The 21,428-nt window shown below is 37.0% G+C and overlaps 1 protein-coding gene across 1 annotated transcript in view; it reads left to right on the top strand.

Annotated features, from left to right (window-relative positions):
• Positions 1–9,062: 9,062 nt before the first annotated feature.
• Positions 9,063–21,428, top strand: part of si:ch211-198m17.1 (mucin-2) — a 21,930-nt gene continuing 9,564 nt past the window's right edge. The window contains exons 1-3 of the mRNA XM_057345503.1: positions 9,063–9,263; positions 18,801–18,935; positions 19,458–21,425. Coding sequence (XP_057201486.1) covers positions 9,215–9,263; positions 18,801–18,935; positions 19,458–21,425 — 2,152 coding nt within the window. The 5' untranslated portion in view covers positions 9,063–9,214. The remainder of the gene's footprint in view (positions 9,264–18,800; positions 18,936–19,457; positions 21,426–21,428) is intronic.

The raw sequence follows: 21,428 nt of genomic DNA, 5'->3' as shown, positions 1-21,428 counted from the left end.
CAACATGGGCTATTCAAAGTCTAAAGTCCACATACTGTACTAAGTAATCATAGGTGGCTGCTTGTTTACAGTCATTCACGTCACACATTAGATATGCTACAGTAGCTCTGATATGGAAATGAATTGAGGAATTACTTTTTAGTGCTTCTCTTATCAAGCATTTTGTATCCTATAAATTTGCCTCAAGTCTCAGTAAGCAAGCGGAGCGGTTTTGTATTGGAAGATTTATGGTGGAAGAGTGCTGGTCTTTGTCACCATGGCAACATGGCAACAAGTCCAAAAGCCATAAAGGTGCATCATGTCGGCTCTCACTAAATCCTTGGTATTTCGAGTCTGATGTCATCACGCAATCGTGTTTATTGGCAAGTTTAACAATCATAAGTAGTTTAGATGGTTAGAGTAAGGTTAGGGTTAGGGTAAGGTTTCGTGAGACTTGAAACACCAAGGATTTAGTCAAAACCAACAAGCCACGTCCACGTATCTGACTCGAAACACCAAGGATTTAGTGAGAGCCGTATCATGTCATGTGCACACCTGATCAAACAAGGTGTTAGAGAGAACCATCCTGAATTTATGCCGAGCGTGATTATAATATGCGTTTGTTTATTGCGTATTTGATACAAATAGTCAGGTACCTATGCAAGTCTTTCTTAGTTTGGGCCAGCAGTTGAATGCTCATGATTTTTAGTTGATTTGATTTAAAGTAGTTTTGGTGTAATCATAGGAAATGAAGGGTCTATTTTGACCGTTTTGTATGTTGCTCAGTTATTGCTCATAACTATATTTATCCTCCATCTTCTTTTCCATTTCATTTAAATTAAAAATGCTCGTACGCTGCTGATGCCTTGCTTTCATATAGATTATAAATTTTATATTTTAACACACTAACCCTTGCCGTAAAGATGAGGAACACAGTTAACACAGTAAGTTGTATTTATTTTTACAGTACAGGTTTGTATCACATGAAGGGCAGGTCTTTTATCTTGTTTGAAACTTAAGTGTGGCTTGGAAACTTGAAGTGGTGGCATAATTCACTATTTTCTTTTTTTTTGTTATAAATAAGTAAACTGAACCTGACACATTTAGCTGAAGTTAAAATTCACACAAAATACAATATTTCATAATTAAGTTTTATGCCATTAAACCTCACAGATGAATAATATATTTTTTATTAGAAGCTTAAAATCAGTTTAATAAAGTTTGGTGTATGGATATTTCCCAGAAGCAGCCTATAAAATGCATTTTGCTCAATTCACAATTCACACTTCCTTGAGGACATCAAACCAGTGACCTGGTGTTGCAAGCCATCAGTTTTATTCACTATCACATCACAAGGTTAATGGAGTTCACACCTTCACATGTAAAACAAAGTAATAAGAAAATAGTTTTAAGTAGAAAAATAATGCCACTTTCAGCTTTCTCTTTCCAGGTAAACCTAGAGGAGAACTGAGAAGGCTTATGTTTTCCGGACAAGGGCAGTAATCATTTGTAGTTTTAAATTTATTTTGTTATCATCCATCACATATTAGTGAATTAAACTCACTCATTTGTATCAAATGAACAAGACAACCAAAATATCTAACTTTTTTAAAGGAATGAAGCATAAATACGTTTTGTCAATCTTGCCCCATGTCATTTATTTTATTTTATTTTGTATTTATTCATTATTTGTCTAATGAACATCACTCACTCTTAGAAGAGATTGAACCGTTAGAGTTACAAAAAGAACTTTAAAGTTAAAATATGAACTTCTAATAATAAAAAAAGTTCAAAGTTGAACTTATAAGTTCTATAACCCTTTGTTATTTGGTAGAAGTTCTTTTTACAACCGTGAGGAGGGTTCGAATTAGAACCTGGCGTGTTACCAAGGTTACTGGCCTGTTACTATTTTCTGCTGTTTTGTTGTTGTTGCTGTTATTATAATTATTCTTATAAGAATATGTGATAAGATGTGACGTCACATCCAAAATGCTTGCAGTCATGCAGTGAGAGTAGCGCGGAGCTCATTTATGCGAAACGTTAAGAAACTGTAAAGTATTTGACTGGAACGCTGTGAGGTCGGAAATGGGATATTTCCACTCGACTTCGTCTCGAACGAAGTCTTGCGTTCAAATGTCTCTCGCGGCCGTTGCGCAACTCAAAACCGTTACAAACTTTGCTGCGCGAGCGCAGATACTGAGGAAATGCACGAATATCTGAGGTAAGACTTAACAAAATTACTATGACCTTTATGAAAACATTAAAATAAAACAAATGAAATGCAAGATTAAAGTTTAGACGTGGTTATGTACTGTACATTAAAATACAGACTGAAGCTCTGTTAGTTCACCGATGTTCCTAAATAAGTGACCTTATTTAGGATAGTGAAAAAGTTATTAAGAGATGGGGCTACAAAGGCAACATTTGTGTTATTTCACCCCTCACTTTAGAGAAAACGATAAACATATATCACTGAAAAGGGAAAGATGCTAAAAGACGCAGGTGACAACGCACCTGCAAAATTACACATTAACACAGTATGGACAACAATCAGAGAGTAAGTGATGAATGTAAATTAATATTTATGTGTTTAACGTTAAAAACATTGTGCTTTCTTATTGAACAGCCATGGTAACTGTCGTCTGGCACAACAAATTTGTGGTTTTCCAGATGTGTCTCTCTCTCTGCTGTCATGTTGCCATTAATGTGGAACCCACAACCTGTACAAAGAGTCAAAAGCCTACATCATTTTAATGAACGGATAATCCTTGATCTCCATTTATGCCTAACCACAAGGAACATGCTACAGGTAATGTTTGATCTAAATTGATAAATGCATAATCTGTGAAAAATACATTTTATTGAGACAGGCTTGTGGCCTGAAGGAGTACTGCAGAGGACACAACATAACACAAATGAGTTTCACTGATCTGTGGTGTTCTGTTTCCACAGCTGTGTCCACCCATGTTATGCATTTGTGCCTTTTCCTGCTCTGCACTTTTAAAGCCCACTGTACGGTATGTAAACATCAAGTCTACGATGGTGAACTTATGTAGATATTTGAGTAAAGTGGTTTGCTATTCTTTATTAGTATAAAGGTATATTTAAATTAACATTTTTATAGGCCATCATACACTATGGTTTGGCTGTGCTGCAGAATTTGTCCGTGCAAGACTCTGAGCAAGTTTTCCTCAATGATTACCATCGCAGGTAAATAACATATTATTTATATTCAGGTTTCTTGCCTCTCTCTCCATTCAGTATTTCTGTTCAGTTTTAAGGGGATTTATTTATTATAGTTTCTTGAAACAATGATGCTAAAACATCAAAATAAAATTTGTTTAAATCTTTGGACAATACACAATAACAGCAATATGAACATGAATGAATGATCCTTATCATTACCTCAGGCTGTGGCATCTTGATGTTTACTGATGATACATATCCCTCTACTGTGATCCATTGTGTGAGATGTCATTAAATCTAAATCTAAAATGACAGAGTTGAAGATGTTACACAGCTCTTCACTGCATACATTACTTTATGGACTTTCTCTCTGTTTATGGCTGATGTTAGGAAGAATGTTACCATTAACTTGCATACAAAAACGCTAGTCAAAAAGCAAACAATTTCTCTTGTGCTCTGCCAAGGAAAGAGAGTCAGGAGGGTTTGGAATATGATGGTGAGTAAATGATCACATATTACTGAATAAAATTGGCATTTTTGTTTGTTTAAATAAATGTATGCAGTGAGGTGGTGTTGCTTTATTTCATAATTATTTTACTTTGTTAATGTCATACAAATCACAATCAGATGTTAAATGAAATGTATTGTTATTTTGTGTTTTGTCTGAAATTTTTGCATGCACGCAATAAATATTTAATGGAGAATCATGGTGTTGTGTCCGTGTTATGAAATGTTATAGTATAATCTGTAATATACTAATAACAATAGTATTAATAATATTACTGAAATGGTGATAGAAAAGGGTTCCAAAAAGAACTCTGCTGGTTCTTTAATGCATCTTGGAACCTTTTTAAAAAGGTTCAAAAATGAACCTTTAAGGTTTCCCCACAGTTGCAATCTCCAGGAACCTCAAAGGGTTCATTTTTGAACCTTTTCTTCTTAGAGTGTACAGTATACTTGTACATGCAGGGCAAAATGGGGTGTCCGAATATGTAATCAATACAGTGGTTAACCATACTTTTTGTTTTGTTTTAACAAAAGTAAGAAGAATGTGCTGCAGATCTCCATGTGTCCTGTTCTTTTAATGAATTACTGGTCACACATAAAACATTATATCCTGTGCAGCTTAAAAATGGGCAACTTGTTTACACATTAAGTGATTAAATTAATCATGCCGAACAAATCACTTATTTACTACTTCTGGTCTCACCAGCAAGACACACTACAGATTCCTGCTTTTCTCAGTAAGGAGCCGCAGAGATGACGTATTTTTGTATGCAAACCCCGGTAGCGAGAGTTAGCATTTTAGGACTTCCGCTTCCATCGCTCCAAAGTCTATGGTTTTTTTTAATGGATTTTTGGTAAATCACCTGAAATAAGGTCTGTGGTTAACAAACCTCTAAATATTTTCACGTTCTAAAAGCAACTAATTCCTTTGGCGGGGACGTTAGACGTCATCACGCATATAAAGCTCACAAATAATGCAACATGGACACGAATGTCTAAAAACGTAGTTGCGGATTCATTCGCGGAGTAATAACTTACCAGGGAACACATTTTTAAGTTTGAAGGAGTTGTCGGAAGCTTAGTGGTGGTGACGTTGATATCGCGCGACCATTTGTATAGTCTGTTTATAGCATCATGTTAGCTTTTTACTTCTGGCGATTGTATTTTGGCTTCAAAAATAACAAATGTTGTGTTAATTTAAAGATTATCTTGGTAGACAAAACGTGTAAACATCATAAACCTGTTATTTTTATGATCTTCCAAAAGTCTATGGGAAAAATGTATAACGTTAAGGCTTTCGGTCGAGATAACCACTGCAGCGCTAACTTCCGGGTACAAAAACACGTCATCTCTCTCTTTTTTTTTAAATGCCATAGATACAATACAACAGTCCTACATCACATTGCCAGAAAGAAAGAAAGAAAAGAAAGAGAAACAATACAGCAAAAAGAAAAACGTCACTAAATAAAGTTAAGTGCTTTTAAACTATTACATGTTTTCAGAGCTTTTTTGTCATCCATTTGTTCCAATGTCATGATATTTATTTTAAAATCATTGATAAAATGTGAAATGTTTGGTTTACATAAGGCCCACTTCGTTTTATGTATATAAGATTTACCTATAATAAATAACTGTATAATGAATTGTTCATTACTTTGTAAAAAAAACACTCATCTCTACAGCTCCCTAGAGGGTATGCATTGACATGACTTTCCCACGTGTTCATGCTGAGACACGCCCCTGGACAGGCGCTCAAATGTTGCGTGGAATTGTGTTTACTGATATTGTAACCATTAATTTTGCCGATTGTTTTACCACTCAAGCGGGCACGTTCCGGCATGTTCACGTGGTGTTCATGTGGGACAGTGATGACACATGGATACATAAAATGTAAATGTATATTATAACACCCTCAAAATTTCACAATAGGAAAGAATCATTTCTTTTAAATGTGAAGCGATTTCTGAGAAACGCTGTTAAAAATCAACACCCAATACAAACCCTTTTGTGAGTATTTGCTATTCTTGCCTGTTCTGTATGTGACATATAAGTGGTGCAGAACGTAAACAAGAATGGTCTAAAAGCACTTCCTATTTCAGTGCTTTAACACTGCATAAATGTTAGAACAAAATTTAAACAACAGTATACATTTGGAACTGATCTGAAATGTTAAATGAACATCTTTAAGAGTTAAAAATGTATAATATAAAAAATAAACTGAAACAGGATGTCCTCATGATGGGAAGGACAGAGGGTGAGCAAACGTAACTTTGAGGGAGAAGCAATACATGTTGTGTTTGTTTGTTTGGTTTGGTTTTAATTAAGGCGTTTCCCAAAAATCACTTACCGATCCTTTAATTGTATACGTGTAATGTGAACAACTAGGTTGGGTCCACACAAAGGATAATCCAGGGAACTTCCACTAAATGTAGTATGTTTTAGAATAAGCTTTATTCACCTGTTTCCTCATTATACTTCCTATTTCTGTTTGTGTGACTAACAATTAGTATCAGTCATTTGCCAAACCATGTCTGCTCCCACACGGCACATACGTAAGTACATGCCCATTTCTTTGACTCAAGATGTTATAGTATATGCATTCTAGAGAAGGGAAGTAGGTGTCATATTCCTACTAATCATTTTACTATGTCAATATCATGTGTATAAGCAACGAGAAAATTCGCCTACAAACATGCAAACACGGTTGCTTGGTTACAGTGAGGATAAATATCTTTTCAAAGCTTTTTCAAATGATCCCTTATATTTCTTCTTAATGAGCAAGAATCGAAACCACTTTCAGAGAGTGTAAATATATTAACCAGTTTAGATTAAATTTAAGAGTTATATATGTAATTTACAAAGGCAATTTAGGTGCTCTTTGAGTAGATGTATTCGTAGGTATTTATACTGTATAGCATAAGTTGGTATAGACTGGGTTTCAAATGGTCTTTCTCCATTAGGATGTACTCTGATGTATTTGTTAATGATGCTGCTAGACTCTGTATACTGATTTAAATAGTTTCCCAGTAATGAATGTCTTTTGCATTACATAAGAATCAATGGGTAATGAGGCCCTTGTCATTTAACAGACCCATATTGTCTTTATGACAGCTGCGTCAGACTTCAGAACTTCGTTACTTTTTTCCATTTGCAATGTTTGTCTGAATGCCAACACTGTTCACTTATCACACTGTTCATGATGTGCCAAGTGGAAGCATTTGATAAATATAACACGTGGAGTGTGTAGAACATTCTAAAGTAAATAGATTACACCTGGAACCCCAAACTATGATGTTCTGATGAGTTTAGATGACAGATTTTATGTAATTTATGTAGAAAATCACTGTGTATATGTTTAAATCAGTCTGTGTTTTCATTCATTGGTATTGTGAGAAAAAAACCCATAAAAATGTACTTATCATAGGTGCCAGCAGAAGTCAACAAGCATGTAAGTTGTTAGTTTTCTGACATTTAGCTGAGCCTGCTTTGGCAATTGTGCTTGCTAGCCGACACCAAGGCTTGGCATGGCCTAATTTTATCTGCTTGGATAATTCTGGAGAATATGAGCTTGGAGTGTTCTCTGTCTACATTTCTATCACAGCAAGTTGAACAAAAGCTTTGTGTTGCCATACTGTCCTTGGCCATCCACACATTTTCCAGAGTGATAAGAAGGAAGGGAGTGTCAGTAAATGTGCTTGATACAGACTGAAGGGGTTTGAACACTAAAGTGTCAAGACATTCTTCTTTGAAACTGTATCAAACAGCCAGTACTCAGTGCTGATATGAGAGGATTCCCACCCTCGTTGTGAAGTGCTTTATGAGTGATTTATGGGCAATAAATGTTACATTTTTAAAGCTATATTTCTTTCCAAGATTTTAATTGATGAAGTCTGCTACTGGGGTCTGCAAACATTATCCCCATGAAGCTACCATCTCCTGATACGCTAGTTCAAAGCAGGAATCTTTTTAGAACCATACGAAGTAAATCTATTTTTCAAGCTTACAAATTTAGAAGGTTTTACGATGTTCTAACTGACCTACACTCACTAAGACCCTTTACCCGTGTAGCATTGGTTGAGCATATGTGAAGCAGACAGTTTTAATTGTTAACCATTTTAAGTTCTTAAGCCATTATCTAGATCTGTTTATTCAAACGCTCTTGTTTACAATATTATGTTTGTTATATTTTGGTGTGATATTTAGCTCATGACTCATTGCAGGGTTTAAACTAGCAATTTACACAACTTACCCAGAGCTTAGGCATGCTTTACCACGGTATCTATAAATATCTATAAATAAAGGCAATACATTGTATTAATGACTGACTTAAGGATTAATTTCATTTTTTATTCTTGATAGAATTGAAATATCTTGTTTATTTTTAACTTATAAAAACCCAAAGCGAAATCTAAATCAGAAGGAATAAAAATAGGAAGTTAACCATTGCCTAGATTTTCCATAATGGACATATAAATGTCACCACAATCAACAGATCTATGACGTCAAACTATGTGTTCTGCTGTAATTCTGTAAATTCAGTTTCACTCCAATTTTAGCATGATTGCTCTTGTATTGTTCTCCAAGCCGACAATAGATTTAATTAACATCTATTAGCAGCTTTGTCATATTTGTAGTATTTTTTTTATTTACTTTGTATAAAATTAGGTTCTGTGAGTTTTAACATGGAATTATAACTTTTCATTCAGCAATTTAGGAAGCAAGGGAATTCAAATTTTATTTTTAAATATTAGCCAATGACAGCTTTATAGTACTGCTTTAATAGGTAATACCTATTAAAATGTCTATGGTTCTCAAACTTTTGTTGTTGTAACTTTTGTTATTGTGGTTGTAGGGTCCCCTTTGTGTAGGGTGCGTCGCTTTCCGCCCCCCCCCCCAAATAAAGACCATATCTTAATCTTAAACTTAGAATTTTGATTAAACCAAAAACATATTCAGTTACAATGCTGGAACGTCAAATCTTTTGGTTGGTGGGCTTATTTTTCTGATGTTTGATTGCAAATAATTTATGATGCATTTCAATATTTAATAAAATGCCACAAAATATGTGTCCCCCGGATCTATCTTGGGGCCCCCAGTTTGAGAACCACTGGTCTATACTACTATTCGTTTTGCCTACCACTAGACTAAACATCTGGAAATAAAATTCAATAGCCCATCGGGAGCAACGTTGTAATTTAATATAAAATTAACATAATGATAATATTAATATTAGCCTACTACTACTATTATTATTAATAATAATAATAAAACACAAGAAAGTAGCCATGAGTGAAGCATTGCCATCACCTGTGCTATTTCACAACCGTTTTATTGCATGTATCCTCCTTCTTGGAGGCGTATTTAACTGGATCACTGTCAAGGACTCTTTGAAACCACCTGTAGCGGATCTGTACTCTCAGCACAAATGCACACTGTGTAATAAACTTCTGAAAGCCACCGTGTTGAGGGACACTGAGACATCTTCTGATCCAGAATCTTTTTTTTCTATTTATTTGTTTGAACGTCACTCCTATGAAAAATAATGTTATTGATGCATCGATTGTTGATATCAATATTCATCTTGACAGCAGGTAAGCCATAATTACTATTTAACATCCGCGTGTGTGCTGCTTTTAGATCTAAAATAACCATATTTAATAAGGCGTTTCTATTTTATAGACAAACCCATTGATTTGATTTGACTTAAGATGATGCGCCACGTTGTTTAAGGACCATGGACAGTCTCATGCTTTGGACAAATTCATTATATTTCCCCCTTTTTATAACATAATGCTTTTAGCTCGATCCCTGCCGGGTGTTGTTTGTAAGAGTCAAAACTTTTGCCTGGCAACATCAAACAAACGCGAGGCACATTTGAGTAATGCTTTGGAAGACTTTGAGCGCAGAGATTAGGCGGAATAACAGATGAAATGTATTATTAACGTCTCTTATACTACTGTAAGCTATTGTAGTCGAAGTTTGTAACTTTCGAAGTTGGGAGTGTCCCAAAATCTTGCGAGTTTACGGCACCATTGGTGAGCATCATTTTGTTCTTATTTAACGTCACGCTCCGTCATACATTACAAAGTCTCACTGTATTATGTTGTTAAAAACCTTGATACACCAAAAAGTGACAGGCTACCTTTCTTTCAGTTTTTTATAAGTGTTTTACAATTGACAAGGAGGGGTTTCTTTTGTCACGCTTGTTATTTTGGCATTTTGGTGAGGGTTTGAGTGACTCGCTGTATCACACACACATTCACGCATGACTTTGAGACTCTCAAATGTTCATTCACGCACACACATGCTCGTGAGTCAGCATTTGGGAATTGTGAACGTCACATTCTTTTGAGTACCTCAACAGTATCAAATGTCATATTTTGTCTTTCAGGGAAAGTGCATTTGTGTTGCAGCATTGAACGTGTTGGCTATATCTAAGTAGAGCAGTCATTTGATAGGCAACTCCCTGATCTGACTCCCTGATAAATCAAACATTCAACTCAAACTCCAATTTATCAAAACAGCATTATGGTAGACCTAATTTAACGCATTAATTATATATACCGAGTCACCTGAAATCAGGAACCAGTTCTGTTATTACCAGTATGAATGTCACTGAACGTGCTAAAAAGGACACATCTCACATAGCCCTCAGACCTAATTTAACGCATTAATGATACCGAGTCACCTGAAATCAGGAAGCAGTTCTGTAAATACCAGTATGAATGTCACTGAACGTACTTGAAAGGACACACGTCACATGGCCTTCATGCACCTCAGGGCTGTTTGTGTTTCTAATAAAGTAAAGTAAATCGTACTCTGTGTGTTTAAAGTTCCAGGACTAGGATAGAAGAATAGCTTGAGAAATATTCTGTTGCGTGGTCTAACATCAGGTCTAGATGTGGGCAGATCGCTCAACCCCCTAAACATAGAAATAAAATGACATACGGAATGACCGTAGGCTTTAGATAACGGGTTTTGTAAAAGAAGGGAGCGAATGATAGAACGGCAAGTCAGATGAGATGAAAGAGAGAGGAAACGACATACATATGTGGAAGTGTGTCAGTGAAAAAGTGTGTGTGCGTGCGTGCATGCATGAGAGATTCTTTCCTCAATAACGTTCTAATAGGTTTAGTAAACAGTGTATGGTGTTTATTGGCCTGAGATGTATGCATGTGTTTATGAATGTGATAGAATAGAATAGAATAGAATAGAATAGAATGAGCTTTATTGGCCAAGTATGTTTCCACATACGAGGAATTTGTTATAGTGACAGAAGCTCCACAGTGCAACAGAAAGACAGCAACAGGACAGAACACAGATGAAAAATAATAATAATAATAATATACAATAATATAGAAATATATAGAGTAGGATTTAAAACTCTAAAATACCTATATAGACCGCAGCTAACTAGAGTTAGACAGAAGCCATGGAGGTACAGATATGTGGGCTGGAGCTTTGAGGATTGTAAAATAACCCTTTGTTATCCTTTGTTTTGAAGGGTGCTGTAATCCAGACAAGTGCTGTAATGCTAATCTGTGTATTTGATGGAAAAGGATGTCTTTAAAGCAGTCAGTATAGTTAATAAAGTCTGGTTTTCAAATCAATTGGTTCTGAACCTAAAAATAGATTCGTTTAAATAGATAGTTTTTCTCTTCTCTTCTCTTCTCTTCTCTTCTCTTCTCTTCTCTTCTCTTCTCTTCTCTTCTCTTCTCTTCTCTTCTCTTCTCTTCTCTTCTCTTCTCTTGGATTAGACGTGTAAATCTCGTCTTTAATTGGACAGCATACGCTGGCTCTGCTTTAATTGGATATGATAGAGTGCGAGTTGGTCTTGTGGGTCCTAGCGCAGGAGTGCTGCTCATGGGAACCATCTGTTACCTAAGAGCCATTTAGAGCTTTGTAAGCCCTTATAAACAAGATAGAGTAGGAGAGAGTATATGACATCATAATGGGCTCTTACGTTGTCTCTCCATGGCAATATTAACCAATTTAAGAGACAAAGAGGGAGTTAAGTGAAGGGAAAAAAACAAAGGTAATGGGTCGAATACTTTAATGAGGAGGCTGAACAACTAGAATATATAGGCAGATGAGTTATGCGTAATTGTGAAATGCTTGTGTGAAAAACAGAATGTTAGGATGTAACATCCTAACATCCTAACATTCTGTTTTTCACATTTGTGGTCACTAACATCTTTTAAGAGGTTGTTAGAAAGTTGCAATGTGGTTGCAGTTTTGAGTCCAGCCCCAAATGATATTCTGTTCTTGACGTATGAACAGAAACATGATGTTTCAAGTATCCCTTGTTTCACAAAAATCTTAATGCCTCCCATGGCTCCATATTGTCATTTTGAGCAGTTTACTATTACTTTATTTAACAATTCAAGATTTCCCTTTTTAAAAAGGCATAGCGGTGCTTTCACTGTGTGGGCCTTTATCCCAAACCTACAGCCGGTTTACTCGGCACTGAATGCATTGGCCTGATTGTTTTGTTCTGACTAACTGAATAAAACTGATCAGTTGCCATGCTGAGGGCAAAACACAGCGTATGTAGATTTAGTTTTAGATTCTTAACTCAGGATCTCCAAATAGTAGTCACGTAAGTCAAACTCTATTATACCGATTTTATAAATACTGATAAGGGCATGCTGAAGGAGGAACATAATGAGTGGGAAAATATGTTACTGCCATGCAAGAGAACAATGAAAGATAAGACAGAGGAACAACAATGTCATTGGCAAGAAGTCAGGGACGGTGGCTAAATTCCAACAATAAGTGGAACACAGTTTTGACTTTTAGAATATTTGTGTCGGTTAGCGTTGTTTATACAAAGTACCCTGTAAAAGCGATTGATATCATTGTGTACAGACTGATGAAGTGTTCCACGCTCCTGCTGTAATAACCGGGAAGTTGCAAATGTCATTTCTTTAACAATCGTTGGTAAACATTCCTCTGATAATGATCTGAATCGAAAACCACACATGTGTAATTACAATCATTATCTACAGTTCTGCTTTAGCTTGAAAACAGTCTCAATAATTTATTAGCACTGTTGACACTGTAACTGCACCTGCTATAGGTGCATAGTTAGAGCTGTCAATTAATAAAACATTTATCTTGAAACAATCACATGATAAACTAATTAGTTAAACAACTTGAGCACAACAATCAAAATATTAACAATTCCTAAGAAAAGCCTCAAATGATAAAGGTAATATAATTGCATTCGTGTTACACATAATAAAACCTTAAATAAACATTACAAATGTTGCATTTAAAGTTAATGTTAAATATAATGTTACAATCACATAGTCTGTCCGATATACAACATTATCATAAAAAGCCTCGTTCCTTAAAGCGGACGTTACACACACAGTTTCTGCCAATCTCAAATTAATCTTGAAGACCAGTTGTGAGGAAAAAGTCAAAACTGAGACAAATGTCGCAATTACCTAAAAATTACTTAAACAAGTAACACACAAACAACTATAACAAAACATGAAAACAGTCGTTGATCATTCAGGAAACAGACAATAAAGATTCAAGGTTATGTAATTTTTTTTAATGTGAGAATTTGTATAAATCAGTCAGTTTGTCTTGTGGAGTATATGCAAACTTCTATTATGTGAAATAGTTTGTTCCGGATAGTACTAAATAAAATTACCATGCATTTTCTATGAAACCAGATCCCTCTGAGTACCTGTGGCTCCGTGGTAGAGCATTGCGTTAACAGCGCAAAAGGTTGTAGGTTCAAATCCTTGGGAACACACGTAGATGTATATCTTGAATGCACTGTAAGTCGCTTTGGATAAAAGCGTCTGCCAAATGCGTAAATGTATTTTGTTAAAATTATTGAAATTTTGCATATTCGGCAAGGGGTATGACATTTATGGGCATAACTGTAAGATGCTTTTGCAGATTGTCACAGTCAGAGAATCACCGATTGCTGTTTACACGAATTGCCTGTTACACTTTATTTATTTTATTTACTATATTAATGTTTGAATAAAATAAATGACATTAAAATTACAAGTAATCTTACCGTTACCTTAACCGTTTACAAAGTCGGCAATGATGCCTAGTTTTTAAAAATCTGTTCTGATTTTAAAAGTCTTGTAGTGTATTCCAGCCATCAAGCGATTTCTAAAAACTGCCATTGATATTTGAAATCGACGACCAAACAAACACGCCCCGTCCTGCATTGCTCTGCCCTCAAAATAAAGAATGTGCAACACACACACAGAACAGACGTTCAGCAAATAATAACAAAATTGTTTGTATATGTGTCTATTTAAATTTTCAACAGCGTTTCTCAAAAAGCTCTTACTGTTCCTTTAATCCAAAATTCTTCCCAGACATGACAATATCTAAGATGTGCTGTGTCATTCGTAGCCCCTTAAAGGAATTAATAATTAGAACTTTATACATAGAAAACCTTCTTTACACTCACTATTATGACCAATGGAATTAAAAGGCTTTATAAACAAAGAATTTAATTTAGCCATTGATGTAAACGGAGAAGTTAATTAAACAGAGAGAAAGAGCAATCAGAACGTCAGAGAAGGTGACGCATGCTCTTTGTTTACAAGAGAGAAAATGAGGGGAAAAAATGTGTGTGTGTGTGTGTGTGCTTGCTTGTGTTTCATATAGAGGGCCAGCATGATAGATGATTGTGTGGGTGTGGGAGTGTGTGTTTATCTGTGGGATGGCATGTCTGTGGGAGGTGGAAGTAAAATCGGCTCACAGTTGTAAGGTTTTCCTGCTGCCTGGCGTCAAGTTTGCTCCTTTGAAGTAGTGAGCCATAACTGCAGAAGGCTTTAGCCTCAGGGCTATATAGATCTCCCTGTCAACTCCCACGTTTCACACACTCTGTCTGCCTGTGTATGTATGTGCTGTGTCTAAAGAAGTATTCTTGGCTTTAATATAAAAACGGCAACAAATATTCTAATAAAAAAAGTATAAATAATATTTAAATGTTTTTTTTATTGCCAAACTTTCAGTAAATCTGCCACTGTATGTATTTTTTGTGTGGCAGGGAGTAAGACAAGCTTCAAGGTCATTTTATACCTTTCACACACAGTTTAGAAATAGAGGCTCTACTGTATGAAGCAATGGTGGAATTTGGTTAGAGGAGATGGTGTTGAGACATTGGCTGCTCTGGTAACAGAACAGAAGCATTTAGTCTCCCTTTGCCCCAAATGAATGATTACTGTCAACATGTTGAAATTTTAGGGCAACCCCAACAATGAGCTCTCTCTGAAGCCTGGTACTAGAGCTGTAATCGGGCCTTAAAAGTTAGGCCCGACAGTGCCCGAGCCCGACAAGTACATTTTGATTGACCACTTTTTAAAAGCCCGAACCCGTTTACAGCCCGACATTAGGCTATTCTAATGTGCGCACGCACACAGGTTTTGTCAAGAATGCGTCATTTATACATGTTTTAACATAATTTATTAATGACTGACGTAGGCTATAGGCCACTTGGAAGTTGGAACAAAGAAATAAAATAAGTCCTCTGTAACATCGTAACATCTCACATATCCCACTGGCTCATTATTCTCATTATGCACATGGTCAAAACTTTTCCTCACCTCAGACTTTGCTTTAGTTGCTGGTGCAACCAAAATGTAATCGCCAGAGGCAAGCCTCCGTTTCACCTCCTCAGCATCCATTTTCGCATCTTTCTCGCGCTAATCGGAACGCATCACATGACCGCTCATTTACCGCGCAAGCCCGGCCCGAGCCCGTGTAAAATGATAGAAATTATGTGTTCTCGATATCAAGGATTCATCGAATGGAGCCTTGCGCGCGTATTGAAGTCCCATAGGTCACTGCGGCGCATCCATCAAAGTTCGTTCTTCCGAGGCTGCCTTGCAAGACCTGACTCCACAAGAGCACAAGTTCGTTCTTTGCGTTCTTTGAATTGAGAAATGGTCATTGTTCAATTTTGTTTGTAATGTATCTTATCTAAAAGTGATAGGTCACCCAAAAATCTTATGCTCACCATCTTGTCATTTCAAACCTGTTTGACTTTCGTTCTTCCGCAGAACATAAAAGAAGATATTTTGAAGAATGTTGTTAACTGGCACCCATACACTTGCATTGGTTTTGTGTCTATACAATAGAAGTGAATGGGTGCCTGGGCTGTTCGGTTACCAACTTTCTTCAAAATATCTACTTTTGTGTTCTGTGAAAGAAAAAAGTCATACAGGTTTGAAATCAGTAAATAATGACAGAATTTTTATTTTGGGTGAACAATCACTTTAGACATATTCACATTACACATATACTGCATAGCTATGAGGGAGTGTTTATATTGATGCTTAATTAAAATATAAATGCAAAATCATCCAAAACAACATTAGGTGTGAACATTATCGGTTATAGAAATGATGGACCGTGGCTTGACCTATGCTGTGGTCAGTAGTGAAGTGTTATGTGCACTTTGACCCAAACAACCTCAGTCTAACACAGTTTCCTGTGTGTGCTGTGAGCTGGAACTGGACCTGATGTAACCCTCTCCGTCTGGATATACTCTGCGTCTGGAAAGGATTAGCAAGTAGTAGGCTAATCACCCCGAGTATCCCCACAGCCTTGTTTGTTCTCAATCGCACATGCTGCATTCACTAAAACCAATGATGTTTGTGCACAAATTACATTTGTTTTTATTGGGGGTGTGACAAATATTTAGGACGTTTGAATTAGTCAGACATTTTATTTTTAGTGTGTTTTATAATGGTGTACTGTATAATGTCTTCACATAAAATGCCCAAACTGACATATTGTACAGAGCTAGTAATTATTCAAATAAGTTTTACTCCTTTTTGTTTTCATATTTCCTCTTCTGATTTGCCCACAGTGCCTCTAGTGGATCTTATAAAGAAGTGTTTATGGGTAAACAAAACGAACATAGATATCAGCAGTGCATGCAGGATGCGTTTTCGCATTGTAAGGAATTATACTGCTCATAAATTAGAATTTATTTCATATTAAAATCTAGAACCCAAAAAACACTAAATGTAAATTTTACTAAATAGTAAAATGTACTATATTTACTAAAACATTTTATTAAAGATATACATTTTTTATTAACAAAAATCACTTGTTGATCAGTTACATAAAAGTCAACGTTACCCAGATTAACAATGGTAATTTTATAAATTTGATTTATTATTTGAGCTGTCACGACAGATTTCACGTAAATTTGTCTAAAATAACCTGCAATTTTATGTTTAAAATAGAGATGGCAATAGAGAGCAAAAAGTTACAAATTGCAGATTTATCAAAAACCTGCATTCATTTCAATTCCAGTAACACAGTGTTTGATTATTAAAGGACTCATCGGATGAGCACTTTCAACAAGTTGGTATGATTTATTCTTCATGAGTCTTCATGAAATGTCTGTAACATATTTTGCTTAAAAACACTCAATGGCTGTGTAAACAAAACCCTTTTTGGCTCGTCAAAAACATCTATGCTCACAGCAACCTGTTTCGGTGTATGTCTCTTTAAATGATAATGAGTTACAGCGCACCCCAACCCCTTACGTCCAGTGTGTCAACACAACACACGTGTAGTACTGCCATGGCAATCGTTTAGCTAAATGATATTTCCTGAACTCCTCCGCGGTTGGTTTCGTTTTAAACGTCTCAAATCATTCGTCCTGAGACTAAAAAATCTGTCACAGGAAACAGCGCATCCTAGTTATGCGCTCACGTTGTGCGTGTATGCTTGCCTAAAACCCACGGATTGTGCACCTGCAGATCAATTGTCATTGACAAGTTATACACACTCAATGTGAGAGCATAACTAGTATGCTCTGTTAGCTGTGACAATTTTTTTTAGCCTAAGGACGAATGATTTGAGACGTTTAAAACGAAACTAACCACAGTGTTCGCCCCTGTTCATTAGCAAAACAATAGTGACAACTTGCCGCAGCTAAACATATTAACGCACATAATGTATTAACATACATACATTTAAACTCCAAGTGCCCATTTGCCTAATAACATATAAATATAGAGTAAGTTTAACACTGGCTTTGAATGTTCTATTTAGCCCGTGACTGACTTAGCTCCCTTCGCTAACATATGCTAACGTTATCCTCCTATATATACGGTACATGTACATCAGTTCAGACTGTTGATAAATATTACTTACATCGGCAGCTTTGTCTCTTTCAGTTGGTCTCGTTCCCTCTTGAGGAACAACTTTGAAGCTAATCCTGCTTGTACTGTCCCAGGTTGATAAGTGATTCGCGCAAACAAGCAGGTTTTTACTTATGGTTTCTGAGGGATTTCCCCTAAAAATAAAACAAATCCACTCCTGTCTCGTCTCTTCTGAGGTTGGGACTCTAAACAAAGACTTGTGTTCATCTGTGCAGCCAACTACATTACATTTTGCATGTTGTCCACGAACTTTAGCCATGGCGTCACATTACGTTACACCTCTGTCGCTTGTGAAAACAACAATGGCGGCAGCACCGTGGATGGAACTGTGTAGATTAAGGGGCGGTAACATTATAATAAGAGCCTCCCTCTACGTCACAACAGGAGTGAAATCTGAACGGCTCGATTTCTCACATTCTTGCAGGGAAATGCACACCAAAACAAACTTACTCAGTTCTTGTTTTTCACGTTTTCTGAATTGGTAGATGCACCGGGGACCCGATTATAGCACTTAAACGTGGAAAAAGTCTGATTTTCATCTGATGAGCCCTTTAATGTTGACATATTTTTTCTTTTAAATAGTGATGTTTAAATAGATTACTTCACATTTTCCACGATACTTGAAAGACTGCACACTAACTGGATAAAAAATTCAGAGTGTTTTTGTGAGGGTGTGGATAAAGGTAACAAATTATTTACTGGGCAGTTATGCAAATAACCAGGCAGTGCTTAATTTCTGCTGTTTTTTTCTTTGTGTGTGCCTGTATTTGATTCTCTGAGTAATATCGAAAGCAAACAACAGCAGTAACTTTGCCTAACAGCTGTTGTATGTGTGCTTTGAAGTTAATTTTTCGTTTGTCTGTGCTTTGGTTGCTAAGCAATAACGCTATCAGACCACTGCATGTGATATTTCTATATCACTATTTGCCAAATATATGACAACAAGTTTCATATCCATAGGCATGACTGCTGGTTCATCTACCACGCATCCTTATACATCAACAGTGGGAATCAATGCAAGCCCAACTATTAATACAAACTCAGCAAACACTAACAATTCTACAACAAGCACAACCACTATTAGCTCTACTGGCGGTAAGAGAATGTCTATTTGACTTCTTCTAGTAAAACTTCAGCTGGTTCAATCATAACTCTTCATTCTCCTAAGTCAAGGATTTTTATAATAAATAACATCAAGAGGAACCTCAGACTTCACTTTGTTCAAAAATAGCTTCAGCATCACCATACCTGCTCCATACAAATGTGGGCCAGTCTATAAAAACCTAGCTGAAGTCATTTTTATTTGTGATTTACTGTTTTTAACATAAACTCATCCTACATAATATAAAGACATTTAGACATTAAATGGTAGTCTGCAAGTATATAGAAGCATTTTAGTCTGTGTTCAAACAATCATTGAAACTTTGCATGTGCTTCTGAAAACAATGTAACCAAAAACATCTACATTGCTCAGCTTTTGCTTATTCAATAACCAAATCATATGTCTGTGTTTATATTGGTGCCATTTGTTTAATGAGGTGAGGCTGGGCACGTGAAAATCCCTAATGTTTTCTTTTTCTGATTATGTTTTATTGTTGCTAACAACACTTAATATAGCACCAACAAGCATTTCATCTGGGAGTGCAACTACACTACACAGCAATGCCACCACTCCACTGCCTGCAACACATGCTAGTGTCACATCTCCCCCTTCATCTACTCAAATCAACGTGGCAGGCTCATCCACAGCTACCCCAGGAAATGCTAAAAGTTCATCAATGAGTACAGTGACTGCCACAACTCCACCTGCATCTGTGACTGCCACATCCAACACCATAAGTACACCTGTATCTACACCAGGGAACACAACAAACCATACTGCAACTCCATCAGGAACCACCACTAATTCTTCTGTTATCACATCAGGTCATGCCACAACTCCACCTGCATTTGTAACTACTGCAGCCAACACCATAAGTCCACCTGTATCTACACCAGGGAACACAACAAACCATACTGCAACTCCACCAGGAACCACCACTAATTCTTCTGTTATCACATCAGGTCATGCCACAACTCCACCTGCATTTGTAACTACTGCAGCCAACACCACAAGTCCACCTGTATCTACACCTGGAAATGCTACAAACCATCCTACACCAGTCACCAATCCCCCTGTTACCACATCAGGAACTGCTTCAATTCCACCCTCAACTGCAGGAGACGATGTCACTACTCCACCTTTTAGCACTTCTGGCAACACAACAGTTGTTGTCACCACTGCTACTCTGATCACTCCAGTCAATGTCACATCTACATCAGGAAACCCTGCAACTCCACCCATAACTACCCTAAGCAATGCGACATCTCCCCCCTTTACCACACATGTTTCACACGTAACTACACCTGGAAATGCCACAGTTCCACCGGTAACCACACCAGGCAACACAACGTCAGCCCTGCCTATTCCAGTTAATGCCACAACCCCACCTCAGCCTACACAAGGTAATATTACAAGTGCACCCATAACAACACCAAGCAATGCCACAAATTTACTCATACCAACATCAGGAAGTGTCACTGATCCACCGCTAACATTTCCTCCACTAACCACACTAGGTAATGCCACTGTCTTACCTACGACTTCTTTTGGCAGTGGTACCACACCTGCTACAGCTGCCCCTCAAACTACACAAGGCAATGCCACATCTCCATCACTGAGTACAACAAGCAATTCCATAGTTCCACCCACTGTAGCACCAGGCAATACCACAACTCCCACATCACTTACTAACCCAGGCAATGTAACTACTCCTTCTGTTACAACACTAGGAAATGCTACAACATCACCTATGACAACACCAGGCAATGTCACAACACCACCCATAAATACAGCAGGGAATGCTACAACACTACCCACCGGTACACCAGGAAACACTACAGCTCTACTCTTTACAACACCAGTAAACACTACCACACCACCCCAAAATACACCAGTAAACATCACTGCACAGCACCTCACTACACTAGGAAATGCCAGCACACTACCCATAACTACTAAAGGAAACAATATTACACAACCCCTCACTACACCAAATGCTTCCACACCACTTATAACTACAACAGGAAATGCGACCACACCACCTCTTATTACACCAGTAAACACTACTACACCACATACAACTACACCAGGAAATGCTACCACACCACCTATAACTACACCAGGAAATGTTACCACAACACCTATAACTACACCAGGAAATACCACCACACCACCCATAACTACTATAGGAAACAACACAACACATCCCCTCACTACCACAGGAAATGCCACCACATCACATATAACTACACAAGGAAATGCTACAATATCAAACATAACTACACCAGGAAATAATACCACACCACCTATAACGACTATAGGAAACAACACAACACAACCTCTCATTACACCAGGAAATGTTACCACACCACCCATAACCACACCAGGAAATGTTACTACACCACGCATAACCACACCAGGAAATGCTACTACACCACCCATAACCACACCAGGAAATGCTACTACACCACCCATAACCACACCAG

The sequence above is a fragment of the Triplophysa rosa genome, linkage group LG11 (genome assembly GCF_024868665.1).
Source record: "Triplophysa rosa linkage group LG11, Trosa_1v2, whole genome shotgun sequence".
NCBI lineage: Eukaryota > Metazoa > Chordata > Actinopteri > Cypriniformes > Nemacheilidae > Triplophysa > Triplophysa rosa.
Note: the sequence above shows the minus strand (reverse complement) of the source record. Positions and strands in the feature narration are given on the sequence as shown.